The 23,036-nt window shown below is 46.6% G+C and overlaps 1 protein-coding gene across 2 annotated transcripts in view; it reads left to right on the top strand.

Annotated features, from left to right (window-relative positions):
* The window catches only part of GPR156 (G protein-coupled receptor 156), an 81,861-nt gene extending 60,699 nt beyond the window's left edge, over nucleotides 1-21,162 (top strand). For both annotated transcript variants that reach the window (XM_068979762.1, XM_068979754.1), the window contains exons 7-9: nucleotides 1,685-1,921; nucleotides 9,015-9,173; nucleotides 19,831-21,162. In XM_068979762.1, the coding sequence (XP_068835863.1) occupies nucleotides 1,685-1,921; nucleotides 9,015-9,173; nucleotides 19,831-21,162 (1,728 nt within the window). The remainder of the gene's footprint in view (nucleotides 1-1,684; nucleotides 1,922-9,014; nucleotides 9,174-19,830) is intronic.
* The last annotated feature ends 1,874 nt before the right edge of the window (nucleotides 21,163-23,036 follow it).

The following is a 23,036-nucleotide window of genomic DNA, read 5'->3' as shown; positions in this document are numbered from 1 at the left end:
TGATTAAATTGCTAATGATATAACTCTGCCGAATGCCACCTGATAGTGTCAGTTATCCAGAAGTCAGGCCTTACTGGCCTGCTGACTGGTGTGTCCTCTAGTCATTGATGATCTCAGGGTGGCCATGACTGGGCTTCCAGCCCCCTTTGGACACTGAGCATTTTGGGCACCCAGATGACATCTCTACTGAGCTGACTCCTTCACAGCAGGCACAGCCAGTCCTCCAAGCAGTTGTCTTAGGGCCATCCCTACAGATGGAGGTGGTCAGATTGTGTGATTTCAGGGTCCCTGGCAGGTAGCCTGTTGATACCTGACCTTACTTTGATTATTAGTTCTCCCTCTAAATCCCCATCATCCCCACCCACTTCCTCCCCCATGGCATCTTCACATTCTATATCATAAAACATGGATATTTGGGAACTTCCCTGGCAGTCCGGTGGTTAAGACTCTGAGCTCCCAATGTAGGGGGCACAAATTTAATCCCTAGTCAGGGAGGTAAGATTCTGCATGCCTCATGGCATGGCCAAAAAAACAAAAATAATACAACAACAAGAAAAATATGGGTATTTGTGTGCTTGCTTTAAATCTCCCAACCACACTGAACTTCTCAAAAGCTAGAACCATGACTTCCACTTGGCAACACCATTTCCCTCCCTATAGCTACCCCTAGCATGGGGCTTTGCTTCTAATCAAACAAATCTATATATTGACTCTATATATTACATATTATTGGATCTTTATGTCATATATTATTGATTAAAGCTTTGATTTCTATTTAAATGTAGCTCCTTCTAGGAGAAGCAGCACTTTAAGAAGCTGTGAGCCATTTTCTGTGTAGTACAAATGAGAAATCTGAGAGCAGGTTTACATTCATGACAAAGAAGAAAGAGTAGGGCCCTGGGCTCCTGGGGGCGGGGCAGGGAATGTCACAAAGAGGGTGAAGGGGATAGATGAGGCTGTTGCTGCCTGTGCCTGTCTCCCGGTCCTGTCCAGGTCCCAGCCAGCCTTTGTTCTCTTCTTTTTTCACTCTCCATCTCCCATAAACACCCACTGGCACAGAGCTGCTAGTAGCCTATAGAGATCCTTTGTGTAAATCAGAAAAAGGCATCCCTCTGGGCAGATGCAGTCTTGCAGGTGCAGGGCTTGGCAAGCAGATGGTGCCTTTGGGAAAATTAGAAAAAAAAGCCCCTTCCTTTGGTGCTGCCCCTGCCATGGCACATGCTTGACAAGTGGACCTGGAGGCTAGTTCAGCCTCTGTACGCCTCTCAGCTCCATGCAGTGCAGAACCACACGGTGGATGCAGCATGGTGCACCCACTGCCCTCCCAGTGCCTGGCAGCTGGTTCTGTGGGGCTCCTACCCACCTGTACCACCCTGTCTTATACCTCATCCTAAAAGAGTCCTGTCTGATAGTTGACTTGCTGACCTCCAATAAACTAATTCTCAGAGAAGGAGAGGAAAATGAAATTTATTAAGCACCAAGAGGTAGTGGTGGTGCTATTAAGCACTCCAAGAGTAGTCCCTCGTGTTATCTTAGTCAGTTCTCCTCATAGCAATGCTTTAAGGTAGTTATTATTATTCCTTTTTTTACAGTTGAGGAAATCGGTCCCAATCCTTTTGCTGTTTGGCCCCAAGCCTGGTATTCCACGTCTCTGAACCTCTGAACTTCTTCTGTCTATCTCCAGGGTCTGCTGCTGCTATATGGGGCCTACCTGGCTGGCCTGACTGACCACGTCAGCTCTCCTCCTGTAAATCAGTCTTTAACCATCATGGTTGGGGTCAACCTCGTGGTACTGGCTGCTGGGCTGCTTTTTGTGGTCACCAGATACCTGTACTCCTGGCCCAACCTGGTCTTCGGACTCATGTCTGGAGGTATCTTTGTTTGCACAACCACAATCAACTGCTTCATCTTCATTCCCCAGGTATGCTTTAGGGAGAATTTGGAGGACCAGTTCACCCCATCATTCCAGAGACTTCACTGGGCATGACAGATTGCTTACTTTGTTTCCTAGTGAGAGTTTTTAGATGCTTTTGATTAGAGAGTCAGAGGGAAGGTGGGATCCTAGTGAGCTGGCTCCCTCTGTTCTTCCCTCCCCAGTGGGCAAGAAGGGTGGACCAAGGTAGCCAAGCAGTGGCACCATTTCCATGTGAGGGGCTGCCTCGCTGACTTGCTTTTCTACCCACCCTCCAGGCCACTTCATGCAACCCCAGTCCTCCTTTCATCTTTACCACTGAGCCAAGCTAATGCCACCCTCCCTTCATCTTGATGATGTCATTTCTTATACTAGTTTGGAAATGAGGAACCTTTCCTTCTTTCCTGTTTGCAATTGCACATTCACCAAGAAAAGCACATTTGGATCTTTATGCAATTTAAAATGCTTTTTCTTTCATTTGATTAGAGGAAAATACAGAACATTCCTTTTCTTTTTACAGTAAGGAAAAATAAAAACTAAATTAAAAATGTGTTTCTTATTATGAGGATTAAGAAAAAAATCAAACAAGGGAGGAAGATAGAAGGAGAAATATCCAGAGGGCAAAGAGAAAGAAAAGGAGTCAGAGAGAGAAAGATGAAGGAATCCATAGGCTGTGAAAGGAAAGTGATGTTAAATTACTCATGTTGTGCCCCAGGGTTCCACTGAGCCATATTCATCCACGTCAATGAACTTGGCATTAGGTACTTTTCCTGTGTCCCTTCTGGTTCTCTTTATCTTCCTCCTGAGGCCTCCTTCATCCCACAACTCCTACAGGATCCCATCCTGATGCCCTTTGCAGCTTCCAGTTGTCCATGAATGACTTCTCCATGAGGGAGCTAACCGGTAATGAAAGTGTTGGCTGATGCAGGGTTACAGTGTATTTATAAAAGGGAAGCATGCACTTTGAGACATGATAATGTGAAACAGGCAGAGGCCCTTTGCTCTTCTTCCTTTTCATAAATTCTCATTAAAATACTCAAGAGAATAAACAAATGCAGAAAAATCTGTAGCAGTAGCACCAAAAATTCCGAGCAAGAAACTGGAGGAACTTTTGCTGAATCTTAATGTTATCAGAACTAGACTGAAGGAACCTATTGAGACCTGGGTCTTATTTGTCTGGGATGTAGCAGAAAAGGGCTATGAAAAGCCAGGGCTGTTCCTCCTTGTGACATGGGTAAAAGAGTGGGGAGACTTTTAGAAAGCCTATCCCTTAGGCCCTCAGGTCAACATTGTTGATGGGTAACCCATCCATCCATTGCCAAACCCTTTCTTCCTTGATCACCTCTACTCAATAGGCTGAAAGAGCTAAACACTTACTTTGCCAGCCTCCCTTATAGCTAGGTGTGCCCATGCAACACAGTTTTGAACACTAAAGATTTTCTGGGAGGTTTCTGAGAAAGATTTTGCTTTCCTAAAAAAGCTATGGGTGTTGAAGCGTCACCTCTCTTCTGCCTTCTTCCTACCTTGAATGTTTGTGATGCTTGGCGCTATGGCAGCCATCTGGTGATAATGAGGGAAAAGCCAAGAGAATGTATTAGTATACCAGAAAGCTATAGCTCTCCCCATGTAAGACTGTAAGGGGGAACGAATCTATGAAGAGATTCTGCAGTTCACAAAAAGAGGACCACAAATTTCTGAAGATTTAGAGAAGCTGCCTTCCTCTGAAGTAAAATAGAAAGCTTTTAGAGGGTATCTGATTAGTCTTGTCAGTAAGATTCAAAGAATATTGTCTGTCTTTGACAAAGCAAACCATCATGAAAAGGACATAATCTTAGATCGTGAAATATTAAATAAGGGTGAAAAGGATTGTGTTGAATTAAAAGCCCCACTAGAAGCACTGAATAAGCAATAGGGCACGGCAAAATAATGAATTAGTGGCTTAACTTAAGGAAACAAAAAACAAGGACACAGGAAAAAAATGAGAGACTAGATAAGAAAATATGGAGAGCAGATCTAGAAATATGATTTAGAGCTAATAGGAGTCTCTGAAAGAGAACAAGATAATTTAGAGCCGAAGTAATCACCAGGGAACTATTAGAGAAAAGCCTTCCTGTTCTAAAACAAAACCTCTCTGAAAACTGAGTGAATCAGTAACCTCCCTAATGAGGCCCTACTTAGGTTTCTCTTCACACTCGCCTCTGCTCCTCTTGCATCCTAAGCCTAAGACACAGATTTCCATCTTCCTTGGTGTTTAAATCTTCAACCCCTAGGAACACAGTGGTATAGAGGTGCACTTCAATCTCATACACAGACATAAAAATGTAGGATGAAGTTCAGCTTGGAACTGGACTTCCAGGTTTAAACTAAGAACAAGCGCTTGATTTGTTGAAGTGGGAGTGGAAATGGAATTATTGGGGCAGGTGAACCAGAGCCAGGCAGATGGACCGTGTTGGCCTTTCTCTTTCCTTCTCTATCTCAGTCCTTCTCAGTCTTGAGCTTCCTTTCTCTTACTCTATCTTTTCTACTTTCTCTCTCATGCTTTTTCCTCCTCTTGAACTGAGCATGATCTGAAACTAGAAAATACATTTTATAGTCTATTGTATTTTAGGTTTAGGACGTAAATTGTTTCTCAAAATATAAAAGTAATGAGGTTTTTCAGGATTTTCCTGTGCCCTGAATTGATCTTCCCCTCTGACTTGGTGGCGGCTTCCCTGATAGCTCAGTTGGTAAAGAATCTGCTTGCAATGCAGGAGACCCCGGTTTGATTCCTGGGTTGGGAAGATCCACTGGAGAAGGGAAAGGCTACCCACTCCAGTATTCTTGGGCTTCCCTTGTGGCTCAGCTGCTAAAGAATCCGCCTGCAATGAGGGAGACCTGGGTTCAATCCCTGGGTTGAGAAGATCCCCTGGAGAAGGGAAAGGCTACCCACTCCAGTATTCTGGCCTAGAGAATTCCATGAACTGTATAGTCCACGGGGTCACAAAGAGTCGGACACGACTGAGTGACTTTCACTTCACTTCACTTCTGACTTGGTGGCCTTTGCTTGAAGATTCTACCTGTGAGACCTGAGACTGGATATTCCCAGGACCATAGGACGGCTGAGCAAATTTGAAGTGTTCAAGGAGAGCCATGTGGGAGGCGGAAGGAGGGAGTAGGAAAGCTTCCTCCTTGCTCCTGAGCCTTGAGCCTGGACTGTGATGGGATATATACCAGATGCAGACTGTGAACCAGGCAAATCAAAATGATTGGCCTGGAAGAAATACCCCATAAAAGTAACTCAAACTGCCATGAGGGTGCAACTCAGGGACTCTCCCTCTGAGTCTGCCTGTGTCTCTATCCGCATGTACTGTACTCTTTTTCCCTTAATAAATACTTCACTTACTTCACTACTTTCTGTCTTTGTGGAAGTTCTTTTCTGCAAAGCTGAAGGGCCAGGGCCCTTGTCACTGACCGCTGATCTAGTGGCTAGGATCTGGTGCTTCACCACTGCAGTCCAGCCTCAATCTCTGGCTGGGAGCCCAAGCTCTGCTCCAAGCCGTTGCAGGCCGAGGCCACCTGAGATCAGGATTTATGAGGGCAGAGGCACAGGCTCCTCAAGGGCAGATAGGTAGTGCTAGAAAGCTGGATGACGTGACTGAAGAGGCAAGTGGACCAAGTAGCATTCTCCACAGGCCCTCAGGAAATGCCTGAGTGTTTATGCCAAACGCTGAGGTCATCACCAGCGGTGAGCCAGTCTCTGCTTTTGTGACTTAAACAGTGACCCATCCTTCCAACCACTCCTGTCCCCTCCCTCCACCTTTTGAGAGGCAGGCGGGTCATGAGATAGGACATTATTTTATCTTCTAGACCCACAGAGTGTTTCATCTGCTCCTCCAGGAAGTTACTCTCAACTTTCTATTCTGCCTTACAATCTTCTGTAAATGTCTCAGCACCCTTAGCAGACAGATGAGCTTTTTAAAGGAGAGCTGCTTCATTTGTTCACATATCTGTCCATCCATGTATTAACTGTTGGGAACATGCAATTAAACATGGCCTCAGTCTAGGTCTAGTTGGGAGCAGATGTGAAATGATTAATAACACCTGAGTTAAGTGTTTAAGGATGTTACTCGATGCCAAGGAAGGGGTGCCCCAGCCTGTCTTGAGAACTCAGTGACACCACCTCAGAAAATGATGTGCTTGGGCCTCCTGAAGGAAGAGTCAGAGTTCACAGAGCAGACTGGGGAAGGGTAGTGGGTGGCACTTCCAAGGAGGAAACCCTGTGACAGAGGCAGCAAGGTGTAAGAGAGAAGAGGTGTTTGGAATACCACGAGTCTTTGCTCTTTTCGAAGCACAAATTCAAACAAGGGTAAAGTGGCAAGAAGTGAGAGAGGCACATGAGGTAAATGTCCAAAGGCCTGGGTGCTTAAAGACCTGAGGCTTAATCCCACTATTTTGGTTTCCTATTGCTGTTATAACAAACTCCTACAAACTGAGGGCCTTAAGCAATACATATTTAATATCTGATAGTTCTGGTGGTCAGAGATCTGACATGGGTCTTATTTGGCTGAAATCAAAGTGCTAGTGGGTCTGCACGCCTTCTAGAGGCTTTGGGGGAGAATCTGTTTCCAGGCCTTTTCCTACGTTCTTCAACTCGCAGCTCTTCCCTTCATCTTCAGAGCCACAGCACAGCAAATTTAAGTCTCTTTCTGTTGTCACATCTCCCCTTCTGCCTCCCTCTTGTAAGGACTTTTGTGATTACATTGGGCCCACCTGGATGATCCAGAATCTCATCTCACAATTTTAAACTCAATAACACTTGCAAAATTCCTTTTTCCATGTAACATAACATATTCACAAGTGCCTGGGATTGGAAGGGAAACATCTTTGAGGAGCCATTTTCTTCCTACCACACCCACAGAGCCCTGATGCTGAGAAAACAAGACTGCCTGTCCTGAAGGAAGGGCCATGGAGAGGTCCTGAAATTGTGACCTAAGGGTCATTTATAGCCATACTTCAGAAATCCTCAGGTCTTAAGGACTAGGACCTTCACAAATGGGGGATTAAGGGAGATGAGATTGGAGGGGCAGGGGCCTTTAGTCAGGGGCACCCTGACTTCACCCAGCCAGCTTATGGTGTTCAGTTCAGTCACTCAGTCGTGTCCAACTCTTTGCGACCCCATGAACCACAGCACACCAGGCCTCCCTGTCCATCACCAACTCCCTGAGTTTACCTAAACCCATGTCCATCGAATTGGTGATGCCATCCAACCATGTCATCCTCTATCGTTCCCTTCTCCTCCTGCCCTCAATCTTTCCCAACATCAGGGTCTTTTCAAATGAGTCAGCTCTTCGCATCAGGTGGCCAAAGTATTGGGAGTTTCAGCTTCAACATCAGTCCTTCCAATGAACACCCAGGACTGATCTCCTTTAGGATAGACATATCAAAAGTCTTGGAAGCATCCTTACACAAATGTCGAGCAGCTTCTCCAGCAGCTCTGCAGGGAAGGCTTGGGCTGGAGGTGCTGGGGGGAGAGAAAGGAAAAGCTAGGGAGATGAGGGGCCCTGAGGGACCACAGAGATACTGTGACACTGCCAGGGCCAGTGCTAGGAGAGCAGCGCTGGAGGTCAGTGCCACTCACCCACAGCCATAGAGTGGACCTGCAGTGCTGGGCTCCAGTAACTCCTGAGCTGAGTGGTGAGATGGCAGTGCCCTAGGAAGGGGGCCTTCAAGAAGGGCATCTGACAGGGCAGGTTCCTGGCCTGACCCAGCACAGGTCACATAGACTCCCGATACCATGAAGGACTCGTGCTGAGTTAACAGGGGACCCAAGAGGACTTATGGAGAACATGGTATTGTAATTGATGGTGAGATTTAGAATCTGAGACATGAAACTTACCTACCTTCCAAAGCCAGAGCTCAGCAAATGTCTGATGAGAGAGCAAAAACATCCCAGGATCCCTGGGAGGTGCCCTGCAGACCCCTCAGCATCATTTCTAGAGATAACGTGCCAAAGTGTCCAGAGCCCATCACTGGGGCTCTTCATTATGAGAATTCCTAGGGGAAAAGGAGATGCCTCCAGCCCTGTGTCCTCCCCTGGCATCATGTCACTGGCATTCACCAGGAGTGTCTCAGAGGCTCAGAAGCATAGCCCTCTTAGCAAATGTCCTCTGTTCAGCCCCATGCCTGTTAAACTAAACCAACCTGTGCATCCATAGACCAGTTCTGAAAACCAGTATCTTCTGAAAAACATTCCCCAGGACCCTCACAGTTGATTATCTGTCTTCCTCAGCTGCATTGAGAATGTGCAATGTGGCACAGCAACCTGGTTACAGCCATGACTGCTACTAAGTGTCGCCATGTGGACCTAAACAAGTCAAACTCCTTCTGAGTCTTTCTTGATTTGTCAAGGAAAAAAGATGGTCAGATCACAGACCTAATGTTCTGTCATTTTTATTGATTTTTACTGACATTTGTGGTTTTCTCTTTGTGTGAGCTTTGATTAGTGATTTGGGTTAGAAGTCCTCTAGAGGGAACTAGTGGAGAAGCAAATGGCAACCCACTCCAGTATTCTTGCCTGGAGAATCCCAGGGACAGAGGAGCCTGGTGGGCTGCTGTCTGTGGGGTCGCACAGAGTCGGACACGACTGAAGCGACTTAGCAGTTGCAGCAGCAGAGGGAACTGGGCTTTCAGTGGCAGTAAGCACAGCCACTCAACAAATAAGAATAATGAAGAACAGCTACATACAGCTAAAACCAGCTTCATTTGAAACCTATGGTGTTTAGCTTGAACTTTGGCTTAAGAATGTGGCCCCAGAAGTATGTCTCAGCCCTGGTTTTCTCTGATAGTCCAGCAGTGGGTCAGTTGATGGGTCCAGCAGAGATTGTTCTGTTTCATCAACCTGTCATCATCTTCCTTTGGCATTTTTTAAACACTATAACCTTAACATTCTCTAAACCTTCTGTTATTGCTGTTTGTGAACTTTCCAAAGTACACTCTGAGGAGAGAATAATTTGTCCATTTGTGTGTCTGTGACGCTGTCATTCCTTGGTGTTTTTGAGAAAGAGTAAGAGAATGTTTCTGGGTGTGTAATTAAATAAATAACATGTGTTCTTTTCTCTAACAGCTGAAGCAATGGAAGGCATTTGAAGACGAAAACCAAACAATCAGACGCATGGCCAAATATTTCAGCACTCCCAGCAAAAGCTTGCATACCCAGTATGGTGAGGAGCAGAATTGCCACATTAGAGGAGAGAAAAACTCCATGGAGAGACTCCTCACAGAAGTAAGCCAGACCCCTGCCTGCTGGCTTCTCTAGAAAGAACTCCAGTCATGCATTGGTGGGCCCCCATTGCCTCATTGCTAACATTCCATCTCTTTCCATTTCTCCACTTCCTGGCCATCCTGGTCTCCCTTCAGGTCAATTCAGTTGCTCAGTCGTGTCTGACTCTTTGCGACCCCATGGACTGCAGGATGCCAGGCCTCCCTGTCCGTCACCAAGTCCCGGAGCTTATTCAAACTCATGTCCATCGAGTCGGTGATGCCATCCAACCATCTCATCCTCTGTTGTCCCCTTCTCCTCCCTCTTTCAATCTTTCCTAGCATCAGAGTCTTTTCAAATGAGTCAGTTCTTCACATCAGGTGGCCAAAGTATTGGAGTTTCAGCTTCAGCATCAGTCCTTCCAATGAATATTCAGGACTGATTTCCTTTAGGTTGGACTTATTGGATCTCCTTGCAGTCCAAGGGACTCTCAAGAATCTTCTCCAATACCACAGTTCAAAAGCAGCAATTTTTTGTCGCTCAGCTTTCTTTATAGTCCAACTCTCGCATCCATACATGACCACTGGAAAACCATAGCTTTGACTAGACAGATCTTTGTTGGCAAAGTAATGTCTCTGCTTTTTAATATGCTGTTTAGGTTGGTCATAGCTTTCCTTCCAAGGAGCAAGTGTCTTTTAATTTCATGGCTGCAGTCACCATCTGCAGTGATTTTGGAGCCCAAAAAAATAAAGTCTCTCACTGTTTCCATTGTTTCCCCATCTATTTACCATGAAGTGATGGGACCAGATGCCCTGATCTTCATTTTCTGAATGTTGACTTTTCAGCCAACTTTTTCACTCTTTTCTTTCATTTTCATCAAGAGACTCTTTAGTTCTTCACTTTCTGCATAAAGGTGGTGTAATCTGCATATCTGAGGTTATTGATATTTCTCCCAGCAATCTTGATTCCAGCTTGTGCTTCATCCAGCCCGGCATTTCTCATGATGTACTCTGCATATAAGTTAAATAAGCAGGGTGACAATGTACAGCCTTGACGTATTCCTTTCCCAATTTGGAACCAGTCTAAAGTTCCATGTCCAGTTCTAACTGTTGCTTCTTGACCAGCATACAGATTTCTCAGGAGGCACGTCAGGTGGTCTGGTATTCCCATCTCTTGAAAAATTTTCCACAGTTTGTTATGATCTACACTGTCAAAGGCTTTGACATAATCAATAAAGCAGAAGTAGATGTTTTTCTGGAATTCTTTTCCTTTTTGTATGATCCAACGGATGTTGGCAATTTGATCTCTGGTTCCTCTGCCTTTTCTAAATCCAGCTTGAACTATCTGGAAGTTCACAGTTCACATTCTATTGAAGCCTGGCTTGGAGAATTTTCAGCATTAATTTGCTAGTGTGTGAGATGAGTGCAATTGTATGGTAGTTTGAACATTCTTTGGCATTGCCTTTCTTAGGGATTGGAATGAAAACTGACCTTTTCCAGTCCTGTGGCCACTGCTGAGTCTTCCAAATTTGCTGGCATATTGAGTGTAGCACTTTTACAGCATCATCTTTTAGGATTTGAAATACCTCAACTGGAATTCCATCACCTCCACTAGCTTTGGTCATAGTGATGCTTCCTAAGTCCCACTTGACATCACATTCCAGGATATCTGGCTCAAGGTGAGTGATCACACCATTATGGTTATCTGGGTCATGAAGATCTTTTTTGCATAGTTCTTTTGTGTATTCTTGCCACCTCTTCTTAAACTCTTCTGCTTCTGTTAGGTCCATACCATTTCTGTCCTTTATTGTGCCCATCTTTGCATGAAATGTTCCCTTGGTATCTCTCATTTTCTTGAAGAGATCTTTAGTTTTTCCCATTCTATTGGTCTCTATTTCTTTGCACTGATCACTGAGGAAGACTTTCTTATCTCTCCTTGCTATCCTTTGAAACTCTGTATTCAAATGGGTATATCTTTCCTTTTCTCCTTTGCCTTTTGCTTCTCTTCTTTTCTCAGCTATTTAAAAGGCCTCGTCAGACAACCATTTTGCCTTTTTGCATTTCTTTTTCTTGGGAATGGTCTTGATCCCTGCCTCCTGTACAATGTCACAAGCCTCTGTCCATAGTTCTTCAGGCACTCTATAAGATCTAATCCCTTGAATCTATTTGTCACTTTCACTGTATAATCATAAGAGATTTGATTTAGATCATACCCGAATGGTCTATGGTTTTCCCTACTTTCTTCAATTTAAGTCTGAATTTGGCAATAAGGAGTTTATGATCTGAGCCACAGTCAGCCCCTGGTCTTGTTTTTGCTGACTGTATAGAGCTTCTCCATCTTTGGCTGCAAAGAATATAATCAATCTGATTTCGATATTGACCATCTGGTGGTGTCCACGTGTAGAGTCTTCTCTTGTGTTGTTGGAAGAGGGTGTTTGCTATGACCAGTGCATTCTCTTGGCCAAACTCTATTAGCCTTTGACCTGCTCCATTTTGTACTCAGCTTCTTCTGCATTACTGGTTGGAGCATAGACTTGGATTACTGTGATATTGAATGGTTTGCCTTGGAAACAAACAGATCATTCTGTTATTTTTGAGATTGCATCCAAGTACTGTAGTTCAGACTCTTGTTGACTATGAAGGCTACTCCATTTCTTCTAAGGGATTCCTGCCCACAGTAGTAGATATAATGGTCATCTGAGTTAAATTCACCCATTCCAGTCCATCTTAGTTCGCTGATTCCTAAAATGTCAGTGTTCACTCTTGCCATCTCTTGTTTGACCACTTCCAGTTTACCTTGAACTATGGACAGAGGCTTGTGACATTGTACAGGAGGCAGGGATCAAGACCATTCCCAAGAAAAAGAAATGCAAAAAGGCAAAATGGTTGTCTAACAAGGCCTTTTAAATAGCTGAGAAAAGAAGAGAAGCAAAAGGCAAAGGAGAAAAGGAAAGATATACCCATTTGAATACAGAGTTTCAATATTCAATATTGTTCTTTACAGCACTGGATTTTACTTCTATCACCAGTCACATCCACAACTGGGTATTGTTTTGCTTTGGCTCCATCTCTTCATTCTTTCTGGAGTTATTTCTCCACTGTTCTCCAGTAGCATATTGGGCACCTACCGACGTGGGGAGTTTATCTTTCAGTGCCCTATCTTTTTGCCTTTTCATACTGTTCATAGGGTTCTCAAGGCAAGAATACTGAAGTGGTTTGCCATTCCCTTTTCCTGTGGACCATGTTTTATCAGAACTCTCCACCATGACCTGTCCATCTTGGGTGGCCCTACAAGGCATGGCTCATAGTTTCATTGAGTTAGACAAGGCTGTGGTCCATGTGGTCAGTTTGATTAGTTTCCTGTGATCGTGGTTTTCATTCTGTCTGCCCTCTGATGGATTAGGATAAGAGGCTTATGGAAGCTTCCTGATGGGAGAGACTAACTGAGGGGGAAGCTGGGTCTTGTTCTGCTGGGCAGGGCCATGCTCTCTAAATCTTTAATCCAATTTTATGTTGATGGTGGGGCTGTGTTCCCTCCCTGTTGTTTGACCTGAGGCCAAACTATGGTGGAGGTAGTGAAGATAATGGTGACTTTCTTCAAAAGGCCCCACTGCACTCAGTGCTCCCGACCCTGCAGCAGGCCACCACCAACCCATGCCTCTGCTGGAGACTCCTGGACACTCACGGGCAAGTCTGATTAGTCTCTTGTGGGGTCACTGCTCCTTTCTCCTGGGTCCTGGTGCACACAAGGTTTCCCTTCAGTTCAGTCACTCAGTCATGTCTGACTCTTTGCGACCCCATGGACTGCAGCACACCAGGCCTCCCTGTCCATCACCAACCCCTGGAATTTACTGAAACTCATGTCCATAGAATCGGTGATGCCATCCAACCATCTTATCTTTGGTCGTCCCCTTCTCATGCCCTCAACCTTTCCCAGCATCAGGGTCTTTTCAAATGAGTCAGCTCTTCGCATCAGATGGCCAAAGTATTGGAGTTTCAACTTCAAAATCAGTCCTTCCAATGAACATTCAGGACTGATTTCCTTTAGGATGGACTGGTTGGATCTCCTTGGAGTCCAAGGGACTCTCAAGAGTCTTCTCCAACACCATAGTTCAAAAGCATCAATTCTTCGGCACTCAGCTTTCTTCACAGTCCAACTCTCACATCCATACATGACCACTGGAAAAACCATAGCCTTGAATAGATGGACCTTTGTTGGCAAAGTAATGTCTCTGCTTTTCAATATGCTATCTAGGTTGGTCATAACTTTTCTTCCAAGGAGTAAGCGTCTTTTAATTTCATGGCTGCAGTGATTTTGGAGCCCAAAAAAATAAAGTCTGACACTGTTTCCACTGTTTCCCCATCTATTTGCCATGAAGTGATGGGACCAGATGCCATGATCTTCGTTTTCTGAATGTTGAGCTTTAAGCTAACTTTTTCACTCTCCTCTTTCACTTTCATCAAGAGGCTTTTTAGTTCCTCTTCACTTTCTGCCATAAGGGTGGTGTCATCTGCATATCTGAGGTTATTGATATTTCTCCCAGCAATCTTGATGCCAGCTTATGCTTCTTCCAGCCCAGCATTTCTCATGATGTACTCTGCATAGAAGTTAATTAAGCTGGGTGACAATATACAGCCTTGACGTACTCCTTTTCCTATTTGGAACCAGTCTGTTGTTCCGTGTCCAGTTCTAACTGTTGCTTCCTGACCTGCATATAGGTTTCTCAAGAGGCAGGTCAGGTGCTCTGTTATTTCCATTTCCCTCAGAATTTTCCACAGTTTATTGTGATCCATGCAGTCAAAGGCTTTGGCATAGTCAATAAAGCAGAAATAGATGTTTTTCTGGAACTCTCTTGCTTTTTTAGCAAGCAAAACCTCAGCGTTTCCCCAGCCGCTGCTCCTGTTGCTGACCCTCACCCACTTCATTCATTCATTGGACAGATGTGTGCCAGGCATTGTGCTAAGTGCTGAGGAACAAAAGAGTCCCTGCCTTCATGAAGCTCATGGTGTAGTGGAGGAAATAGAGACTGATCAAGTAGCCATACAGTTATAAATGGTGAAAAGAATTATGAAGGCAAGAAACGAGTGGGAAGAAAGAGTAGTGAATGGTGAGGACAGGAGAATCTAATTTAGAGTGGTCAGAAAAGACTCACTAATCTGAGAGCTGAAGTTAACTATAGATTGACCAGGCAGAGAGTGCAGGGAAAAGCATTCCAAGTGTGGGGAACAGCATTGTAAAGTCCCTGAGTAGTAGTTCGTGCTGGCATCTTCTGTAGGATACATTCTTTCTTTACATAGCATGGTGCCCTTGTTTCCAAGATCCTCTAGGGTCCTTTACTATCTTTTCCAGGTGCCAACTAGAAATCTTTGTCATCCCACCAACCCAGAAAATTAAAAAGTATCTAAATATGGGGAAGAGAATGAATAGAGCCTTTGAATATCATAGTAGCACTAAGCAGGGTACAGGGCAGCCCCTAGTCCTTCTTTCTTCTGATCTTGAGCCAAAGTTGGCACCTCTCCCAGAACTGGGCCGAGTGGTGTGGGCTTGAAGAAAGCACATGGGAAAACTTGGGGAGGCATGGGGCCCAGAGGAATTAGTAGTTTTTTTCACACTAACTAAATTATATTCCATATAATTTTTTTAGTACAGAACATACCTGGGTAATGCTATTTGGGAAACTACACTTTTTTGTATTAGACTAACACTTGGGTATCAGTAGTCCCTGTGCAAAAGGATGGTGTGTTGGGGACCTATGAAATGCAACCTGTGAAAGAATTCAGCTCCCCAGGTCCCCTCAGTCTTTCACACCATTCTTTCTGTTCTGGACCATTTTTATCCATCAGAGTATACTTCTTGTCTTTACTATTTATGAAGCAGTCAGGACCTTTTTTCAAAGCCAGATTTCTTCCCACCTGGCAAGGCAGTAGCATTGCCATTGATACTCTGAAATCTTCAAAGAAGCTTTTTTTCCCCCAGCTAAACAGAAGGCCAGAAACTTGGCGAGAACACCCAGCATGGTTTTCATTCACAATCAGCTCATGTTGGAACAGCCAAGTGGCCTGACTCTTTAGCCTTATGGTAATTTGTGTCGTGCTTTTTGTACTCCTGCCATGCTACCCTGTTTCCCACGCAGTGACTGAATCTGCTGTATCCAGAAAGATGCCTCTAGTCTACAGAGGAAGAGCTATAATAGGGAGCAGATGCTTAGGCAGTAAAATGCTGGCCTCCTGCCCCCGACTCCCCACACCTGGAACATATTTCCAGAACAGGCCTGAGAACCAGCAGCCCATCCCAGGGCCCTGTGGCAGGCCAGGAGAGGCTCCAGCATCTGCATCCCCACCTCCAGCCCTGCCCAGGACATAAACACAGGAGTCTCTCTTGCCTCCCTGAGTCCAGCTTCTTGGCTGCACTTCCCTCCTCTGCAGCCCCTCTACCACCCTGGTGTCCTCCTACTTTCCCATGGTCTGGGTGGTTCATTTTCTCATTCTTCCCCCACTTCCCTGTGGCTGGGGTCCCCAGAGGCTATTTGGGGCAGCATCCACCCTCAGTTCCCAGGTTGTGTGGAAGCCAGCAGGTAAAACCCTTCCAGAGCTGGAGGGACTTCCCTGTACATTCTGCAGCAGAGGAAATTCACCTATTACTTTTCTTCCTTGGAGCACAGAAACAAGATATTCCATTTCTCCCTGTGGCCTGCAGCCTATGAAACATCCCTACAGATGTTTTGCTTCGCTGGGTATGCCAAAAGTAATTGTTAATAAGCTCATTTCAATGCAGCCGCCATGGTCTGTCAGATTTTGGTCTAACAATGGCAAACCACGCCTCTGATTAGTATGCAGCCACAGTGAAAACAAAGTTCCACTTCCTTTTCTGTAAGAAGGGAGATTTACTGATTAGGCTGACTGTTTCTAAATCTGTCACCAGCCAGCTTCAGATGTTTGGTTTGCTGGAGAAGAGTATTCCTCCCGATCAAATGTTTATACTGTTTTCTTATACTGTGATAGGCTTCCCAGGTGGCACAAGTGGTAAAGAATCTACCTGTCAGTGCAGGAGATACAACAGACATGGGTTCAGTCCTTGAGGCGGGAAGGTCTCCTGGAGAAGGAAATGACAACCCACTCCAGTATTTCTTGCCTGGAAAATCCCAGGGACAGAGGAGCCTGGGTGGCTATAGTCCATGGGGTCACAAAGAGTCGGACACAACTGAGCGTGCACACCATACAAGGAGGAATTTGTAAATAAGGCACAAGAAGGCAGCACAGTTTGCTTGCTGGGGCAGTTGTCATCAGCTAATGGCTTCCTCCCAACTCTATGAGACGGCAGAGGCCTCCTGAAGCCAGCCTGAGAATGTGGAAGGTGGGCTTCACAAGTAAGGGCTGGTGAAAAGAAAGAGAGTTGGGGTACCTCCAGTGCAGCCAGCACAGCCACCCCCTCAGGGAGATACCTGGCACCAACCAGTTATCGAAGAGCCTGAGTGAATGTCTTCCTGTGACTCACCCACTCTGCTCCTGGCAAGTCCTTGAATCACCTATGTTTTCCCGACACCACCCAGCCCTCAGTGCTCTGCGCCTGAGAAGGGTGAACAGGCAGGCAGGCGCTCTGCTGCAAGTCCTTCCGCTTATTCACCAGTTGCTCACTGGTCCGGAACTCTCTCCCGAGGATAAGAGCAGACTAAAATAAATCAGGATGAAACTGGGAGTACCATAGTCAGAAAAATCACCTCCTGCTTATAAGGCACCTCCAGGCTTATAAGTCCAAGCAATCTTGGAGTTGCTGCCAGAAGACTACTGTCAGACTAGTTTACTTAATTTACTGTTCCCTCAAAGAGTCACTTCCGGGCAACTCTTCCATATCTTTCTTAATTTTTATTGGAGTACAGTTGCTATATAATGTTGTGTTAGTTTCTTCCATACAGCAAAGTGAATCTGCTATACGTATACATATATCCCTGCTTTTTTAGATTTCCTTCCCATTTAGGTCACTACAGAGCACTGGGTAGCATTCCCTGTGCTATACAGTAGTTAGCTCTTCCATATCTACTCGAGAAGAAACCACGGGCTTGTCCATAGGTGACTTGTGTCAGGAATCCTAAAGAAGGGAAACACCCTTTTATTTCTAGGGCATAATAAATGAATAGGCTTCTCAGGTGGCTCAGTGGGTAAAGAATCTGCTTGCAATGCAGGAGTCACAGGAATCGCAGGTTTGATCCCTGGGTTGGGAAGATCCCCTGGAGAAGGGCATGGCAACCCATTCCACTATTCTTGCATTAAGAATCCCATGGACAGAGGAGCCTGGTGGGCTACAGTCCATGGGGTCGCAAAGAGTCAGACTTGACTGAGCAACTGAGCATGCTTGCAGTAGAGTGAAAATCACTCAGTTGTGTCCAACTCTTTGCAACCCCATGGACTATACAGTCCATGGAATTCTCCAGGCCAGAATACTAGAGTGGGTAGCCATTCCCTTCTCCAGAGGATCTTCCCAACCCAGGGACTGTACCCAGGTTTCCTGCATTACAGGCAGATTCTTTACCAGCTGAGCCACCAGGGAAACCCATGCTTGCAATAAATGGACATCTAAATACTCATCCTGAACTTCTAAAGGGGATAGCAACAGTTCAGTCAGTTCAGTTGCTCAGTCATGTCCGACTCTTTGTGACCCCATGAACCGCAGCACACCAGGCCTCCCTGTCCATCACCAGCTCCCAGAGTCCACCCAAACCCATGTCCATTGAGTCAGTGATACCATCCAACCATCTCATCCTCTGTCGTCCCCTTCTCCTCCTGCCCCTAATCTTTCCCAACATCAGGGTCTTTTCAAATGAGTCAGCTCTTCACATCAGGTGGCAAAAGTATTGGAGTTTCAGCTTCAAAATCAGTCCTTCCAATGAACACCCAGGACTGATCTCCTTTAGGATGGACTGGTTGGATCTCCTTGGAGTCCAAGGGACTTTCAAGAGTCTTCTCCAACACCACAGTCCAAATGCATCATTTCTTCGGCGCTCAGCTTTCTTTATAGTCCAACTCTCACATCCATACAGGACCACTGGAAAAACCATAGCCTTGACTAGACAGACCTTTTGACAAAGTAATGTCTCTGCTTTTTAACATGCTGTCCAGGTTGGTCATAATTTTCCTTCCAAGGAATAAGCGTCTTTTAATTTCATGGCTGCAATCACCATCTGTGATGATTTTGGGGCCCCCCAAAATAAAGTCAGCCACTGTTTCCACTGTTTCCCTATCTATTTGCCACGAAGTGATGGGACCAGATGCCATGATCTTCGTTTTCTGAATGTTGAGCTTTAAGCCAACTCCTCTTTCACTTTCATCAAGAGGCTCTTTAGTTCTTCTTCACTTTCTGCCATAAGAGTGGTGTCATCTGCATATCTGAGGTTATTGATATTTCTCCCGGCAGTCTTGATTCCAGCTTGTGCTTCTTCCAGCCCAGCGTTTCTCATGATGTACTCTGCATAGAAGTTAAATAAGCAGGGTGACAATATACAGCCTTGACGTACTCCTTTTCCTATTTGGAACCAGTCTGTTGTTCCATGTCCAGTTCTAACTGTTGCTTCCTGACCTGCATACAGGTTTCTCAAAGGCAGGTCAGGTGGTCTAGTATTCCCATCTCTTGAAGAATTTTCCACAAACCCGTCCCCAAACCCTCAACCATGTCATCTGCCCCAACACCATCAGTTCCCCATGATGATCTCTTTCCTGCTCCACTGCCTTCAAACAGAAATTTCAGAAGGTGGACATCAGGTCTGAACTAGGCAAACAGCTGCTGTAGCACCAGAGGGTTCTCAGGGCACACACTGCCGTTAGTCCTCCTCCTGCTTCGTGCCCCATGGTCCTGCAGTTGGAAAGGCATATCTCTGTAGCTGTCACCTGCCATCGTCCTAGGCACAGCCTGTTTATCAACTAACAGCCAAGCAGCAGGTAGGCGGCTCAGCTTCTCCAGTAATTCTGATGCCTGCACTTCTTTGGGAGATACCAACAGCTGATAGTGTCACATGATAGTGTTGGCCTCTCACCCCCATGTGTCAGCAGAGGGAGGTGATAACACCAACCTGATATTCTCACTCCACCCTAAACCCCACCTCCACCCTTGGCTCCAGTCTTGTCGCACTGGCCCAGGAATGTATCATTTCCGTGTTCTCCCCATTTTCTAGGCTATTTAGCAAGAGGTAGGATGCTTGTTTCCCCAGTCCTTCATCCCCTTCACAGGTGCCTCAAAGTCGTCTGTATTTTGCAAAAGTGTGATTGATATACCCAGAGATGGGCCATCCCAAACACTGTTTAGACTGCAGTTCTACAGAGCAACCTGACTCCCTCCTCAGTTCTGAGAGGGTCTGCAGCAGCCAGCATGCAGCTAGACTGTGCACCCCCCGCCTCACTCCCCGCAACCTCTCTTATTGCAGACAGTGCTACAGTTTGGGGACATATGGGGGGATTAAGATCATACAACAATAAATGATAGTTAATCTTCACTGAGCACATATGTCAGTTTATTGTGCTAAACCCTTTATATGCATCATCTCATTTCACTTCAAGAAGGTGCCTCCTCAGGGCCTAGGATCACCAGCTAGTATATGGAGAAATGGATTTAAACTGAGATCTCTCCACCATGGGAGACACGGTGAAAACACTCAGCAGCATCTTTTGTTGATAGTTTTGCTTTTGTTTTATAGAAAAATGCTGTGATTGAAAGCCTGCAAGAACAAGTAAACAATGCCAGAGAGAAGCTGGTGAGACTGATGTCAGCAGGGTGCTCCTCTGACCTCCCAGAGGAGGCTGTGCCACCTGCCTCTTCCCACCACAAGGACATCCTGGCCACAGCCTCTGCCCATAGCCTGGCACCTCAAGGGCCTTCAGAATGCCTCTCTGACTCTCAGAATGATACCAGTGCGGCCACCCAGGACCCCCAGAGTACCTCAGTGCTGGCCTCAAGTGTAGAAGGCCTCAAGGGGCCTGTGAAGGACACCAGCCCCTCCACAGGACAGAAGCAGAAAATTTCTGACCTGAAAGACCTTTCTAATCCTTTACATTTGGGCTGCAGCCAGAAGCCATGGGCTGAGCAAAGCCAGACCGCAGAAAGAAGAGACCAGGTACCCATGGCCCTCCACCAGTGTCTCATGCAAAGTGAAGAAGGCTCTGTTCCCCAGAGACATGGGCAGATAGAGAACTCAGAAGGGCCCCCAGAGCAACTGTCAAGAGTCAATTCAGTGATCAGGGAGAAACTTCAGGAAGTCCTCCAAGATCTGGGCCTGGGCCCTGGGGCTCCCCTCCCCTCTTCCTTGTCTTGTCCCCAGCAGCCCTGGAAAAGCAATGCTGCCCACAGCCCCCAGAAAGTGCCCCTCTCCAAGGAGCCAGGCTTCAGCCCCTCCATGGTGAGGAGAAGGCGGGCGGCACAGCGGGCTTGCTCACACTTTCTAGGCGCTGTACCCTCCTATGTGGGGCATCGGGTAAACAGGGTCATTTCTGGGCAAAATGTACAGGACAGGGACAGCCCCTGCCTGGACCCCCAAACTGCTGATCCCAGGGTAGCAAGACCCTCTTCTGGGAATCCTTTAGTACTCCCTGCTCCTCGAGGCAAGCCAGGCGCCCTAGAGGGTCGCACACAGCACCAGGCAGAGCCCCAGGGAGCCGAACGGAGCCTCACATCCTTTCCCCAAAAGTCTTCCGGTTCTGGCCGGAAGCTGTGTCCCACTACCCCACGCCCATCCAAGGCCTCCCCCGACCTGCCTGGGCAGCGGCAGCCCCCAGGGTCCCCAGGCTGCCCCTCCTTGTCTTCTCCGAGTAGCTACCTTGACACCGAATCCAGCAGCTCAGACGAGCTCTTCTGCCGCTGCCACCGGCCCTATTGCGAGATTTGCTTCCAGAGCTCCTCTGACTCCAGTGACAGTGGCTCGTCAGATACCGACCCTGAGCCTGCAGGGGCGCTGGCTTCCTGGGAAAAGCTGTGGGCCCGCTCGAAGCCTATCGTGAACTTCAAAGATGATTTGAAACCCACACTGGTGTGACCATCAGAGCAAGTCTGGACCTAGGGCTCTGTCGGGATAAGCCATAGCGTGGCCCGCAGTGGCCTTCAGGGAACAGACCAGTGCCTTTCCCGCGTTCCTGCGCTCATGGTACCTTGAGCACTTCCTGATATACACAGAGGGATATTGCCTGTTTTGTTACTACCTCACAGCATTCCTGTAAGAGACTCCAGCTGAGTGCCCATAAAAGATACCCGTTAGATAAAACGGTGCTAAATGAGCACAAAGGGTCTTCTGTTCTGGTCAGCCTGTAATGTACAAAACTCTATATATACCAGATGGGTGGCTGGGTGGACAGACAGATGCAGAAGTGGAAAGAAAATTTCTGCAGAACCAGAGTTGTGGACTGTAATTCATAAAATTGGCTTTTTGGTGGCCAACCTGCTAAGAAAATATCTCCTATGGACTTAGATGGTCCACTCTCGGCAGGGGGTGGTTTGTTTCTGCTCAAGATTGCGAACAGCACCACCTCTCCCTCCCAGCTTCCAGTCAGACTCATCTCAGAGCCACCTGTATATCTCTATTTTGTGTCCATCTCTTCACACCATTGTGGCACCTCACCATCATTGATGAGACAGTCAGGCAGCCCAGATCTCTCTCCTGGGCTCGGACGGCACCTGAGTCACCCCTCTTCTTTGACCCTGCCAGTGGTGCAGTTTTGCGGTAGTGAGAAGTATGTATTGGCAATCCCTGTTGAGGTTGGAGAGGCCGTATTGGTCAAGAGGGTGCCAGCTGGGCCAACATGACCACTGATGGCTACACTGACCTGGAAACAGAAAACAGGAAAATAGAAAGGAAGAAATGGGGGAGAAGATAAGAAAAAACAAACAGATTTTGCACATTTACCTTGAGTCTAGCATGGTACTTGGAAATATAAAGTATCAGTGATTGCTTATGATAATCCCGTGAAGTAGGTACTCTCATCCCCATTTTACAGGTGGGGATTATGAGGCTTAAGAGGAGGGAGGTGGCTTCCACAGCATCACACTGCTGGAGAGGGGCCCATGTGGAAGTTGGCCACAGCTCACAGGATTCCAGGTGCATACACTTCCCTGGGGCACATCTCTTCACTTGTTCCTCTGGGAGTGGCAGGCCGAGTGTGGCAGGCTGGACAGCGAAAGTAGCATGGGAAGCTGCAGCATACTCAACCTGCCGTCCAGGATGACAAAACTGGGCTCCTCGCCTCAGTAAGCAGGCCGCCACTGCCTTGGGAGCCCACCCACACCTCCCACAGCAGCTGGGGAGCTGGTGAGAGATAAGTACCAGGGTCTTGTTGGCTGCCAGAGCCAACAGAGAAAACACAGCTGGGTCCACTTCACTTGTTGCTGAGCTAGTTGTTTACAGGCTGGTCCCTGCCCCTCACCTGTGTGTATATCCGCATGTGAACACATGCTTGTATGCAGGAGCATGGGCCTCATTAGATACATCCAGAGGGGAGCATTTGCCTCTAATGTCTTGCAGAAGATGTTATCATGGACTCTCGGCTGCTGACACCTTGTGAGTCTCCAGACACTGGACCAGGAGGCCCTCCGGGCAACACAGCTTCTTCTGTTGTCCACTTTTAAATACAAATATCATAATTTATTCTGCGTGTGGGCTTGAAGTTTCTGCTTGTGCTGTTTGTATGCTGTCCAAGTGATGCCTTAATAAAAGAAATGGTTCTCAAGGCAAGTCTCTTCAGAAATTGTAGTTTGGAAAAAAAAAAATGTAGTTTGGGGCTGGGGAGGAGGGGTATAGACAAGACTGAAGCACTCAAAGGAGTGGAAACAAAGCAGCGTTTAGAGTTGCTGTTGGCTTACCATGGGATCCAAGTGCATTTCCCACCACACTTCCGCTGGTAAGATTCCTCTGACATC

The sequence above is a fragment of the Capricornis sumatraensis genome, chromosome 1, assembly GCF_032405125.1.
Source record: "Capricornis sumatraensis isolate serow.1 chromosome 1, serow.2, whole genome shotgun sequence".
Lineage (NCBI taxonomy): Eukaryota > Metazoa > Chordata > Mammalia > Artiodactyla > Bovidae > Capricornis > Capricornis sumatraensis.
The sequence above is the reverse complement of the archived record's forward strand: the minus strand, read 5'-3'. Positions and strand labels throughout refer to the sequence as shown.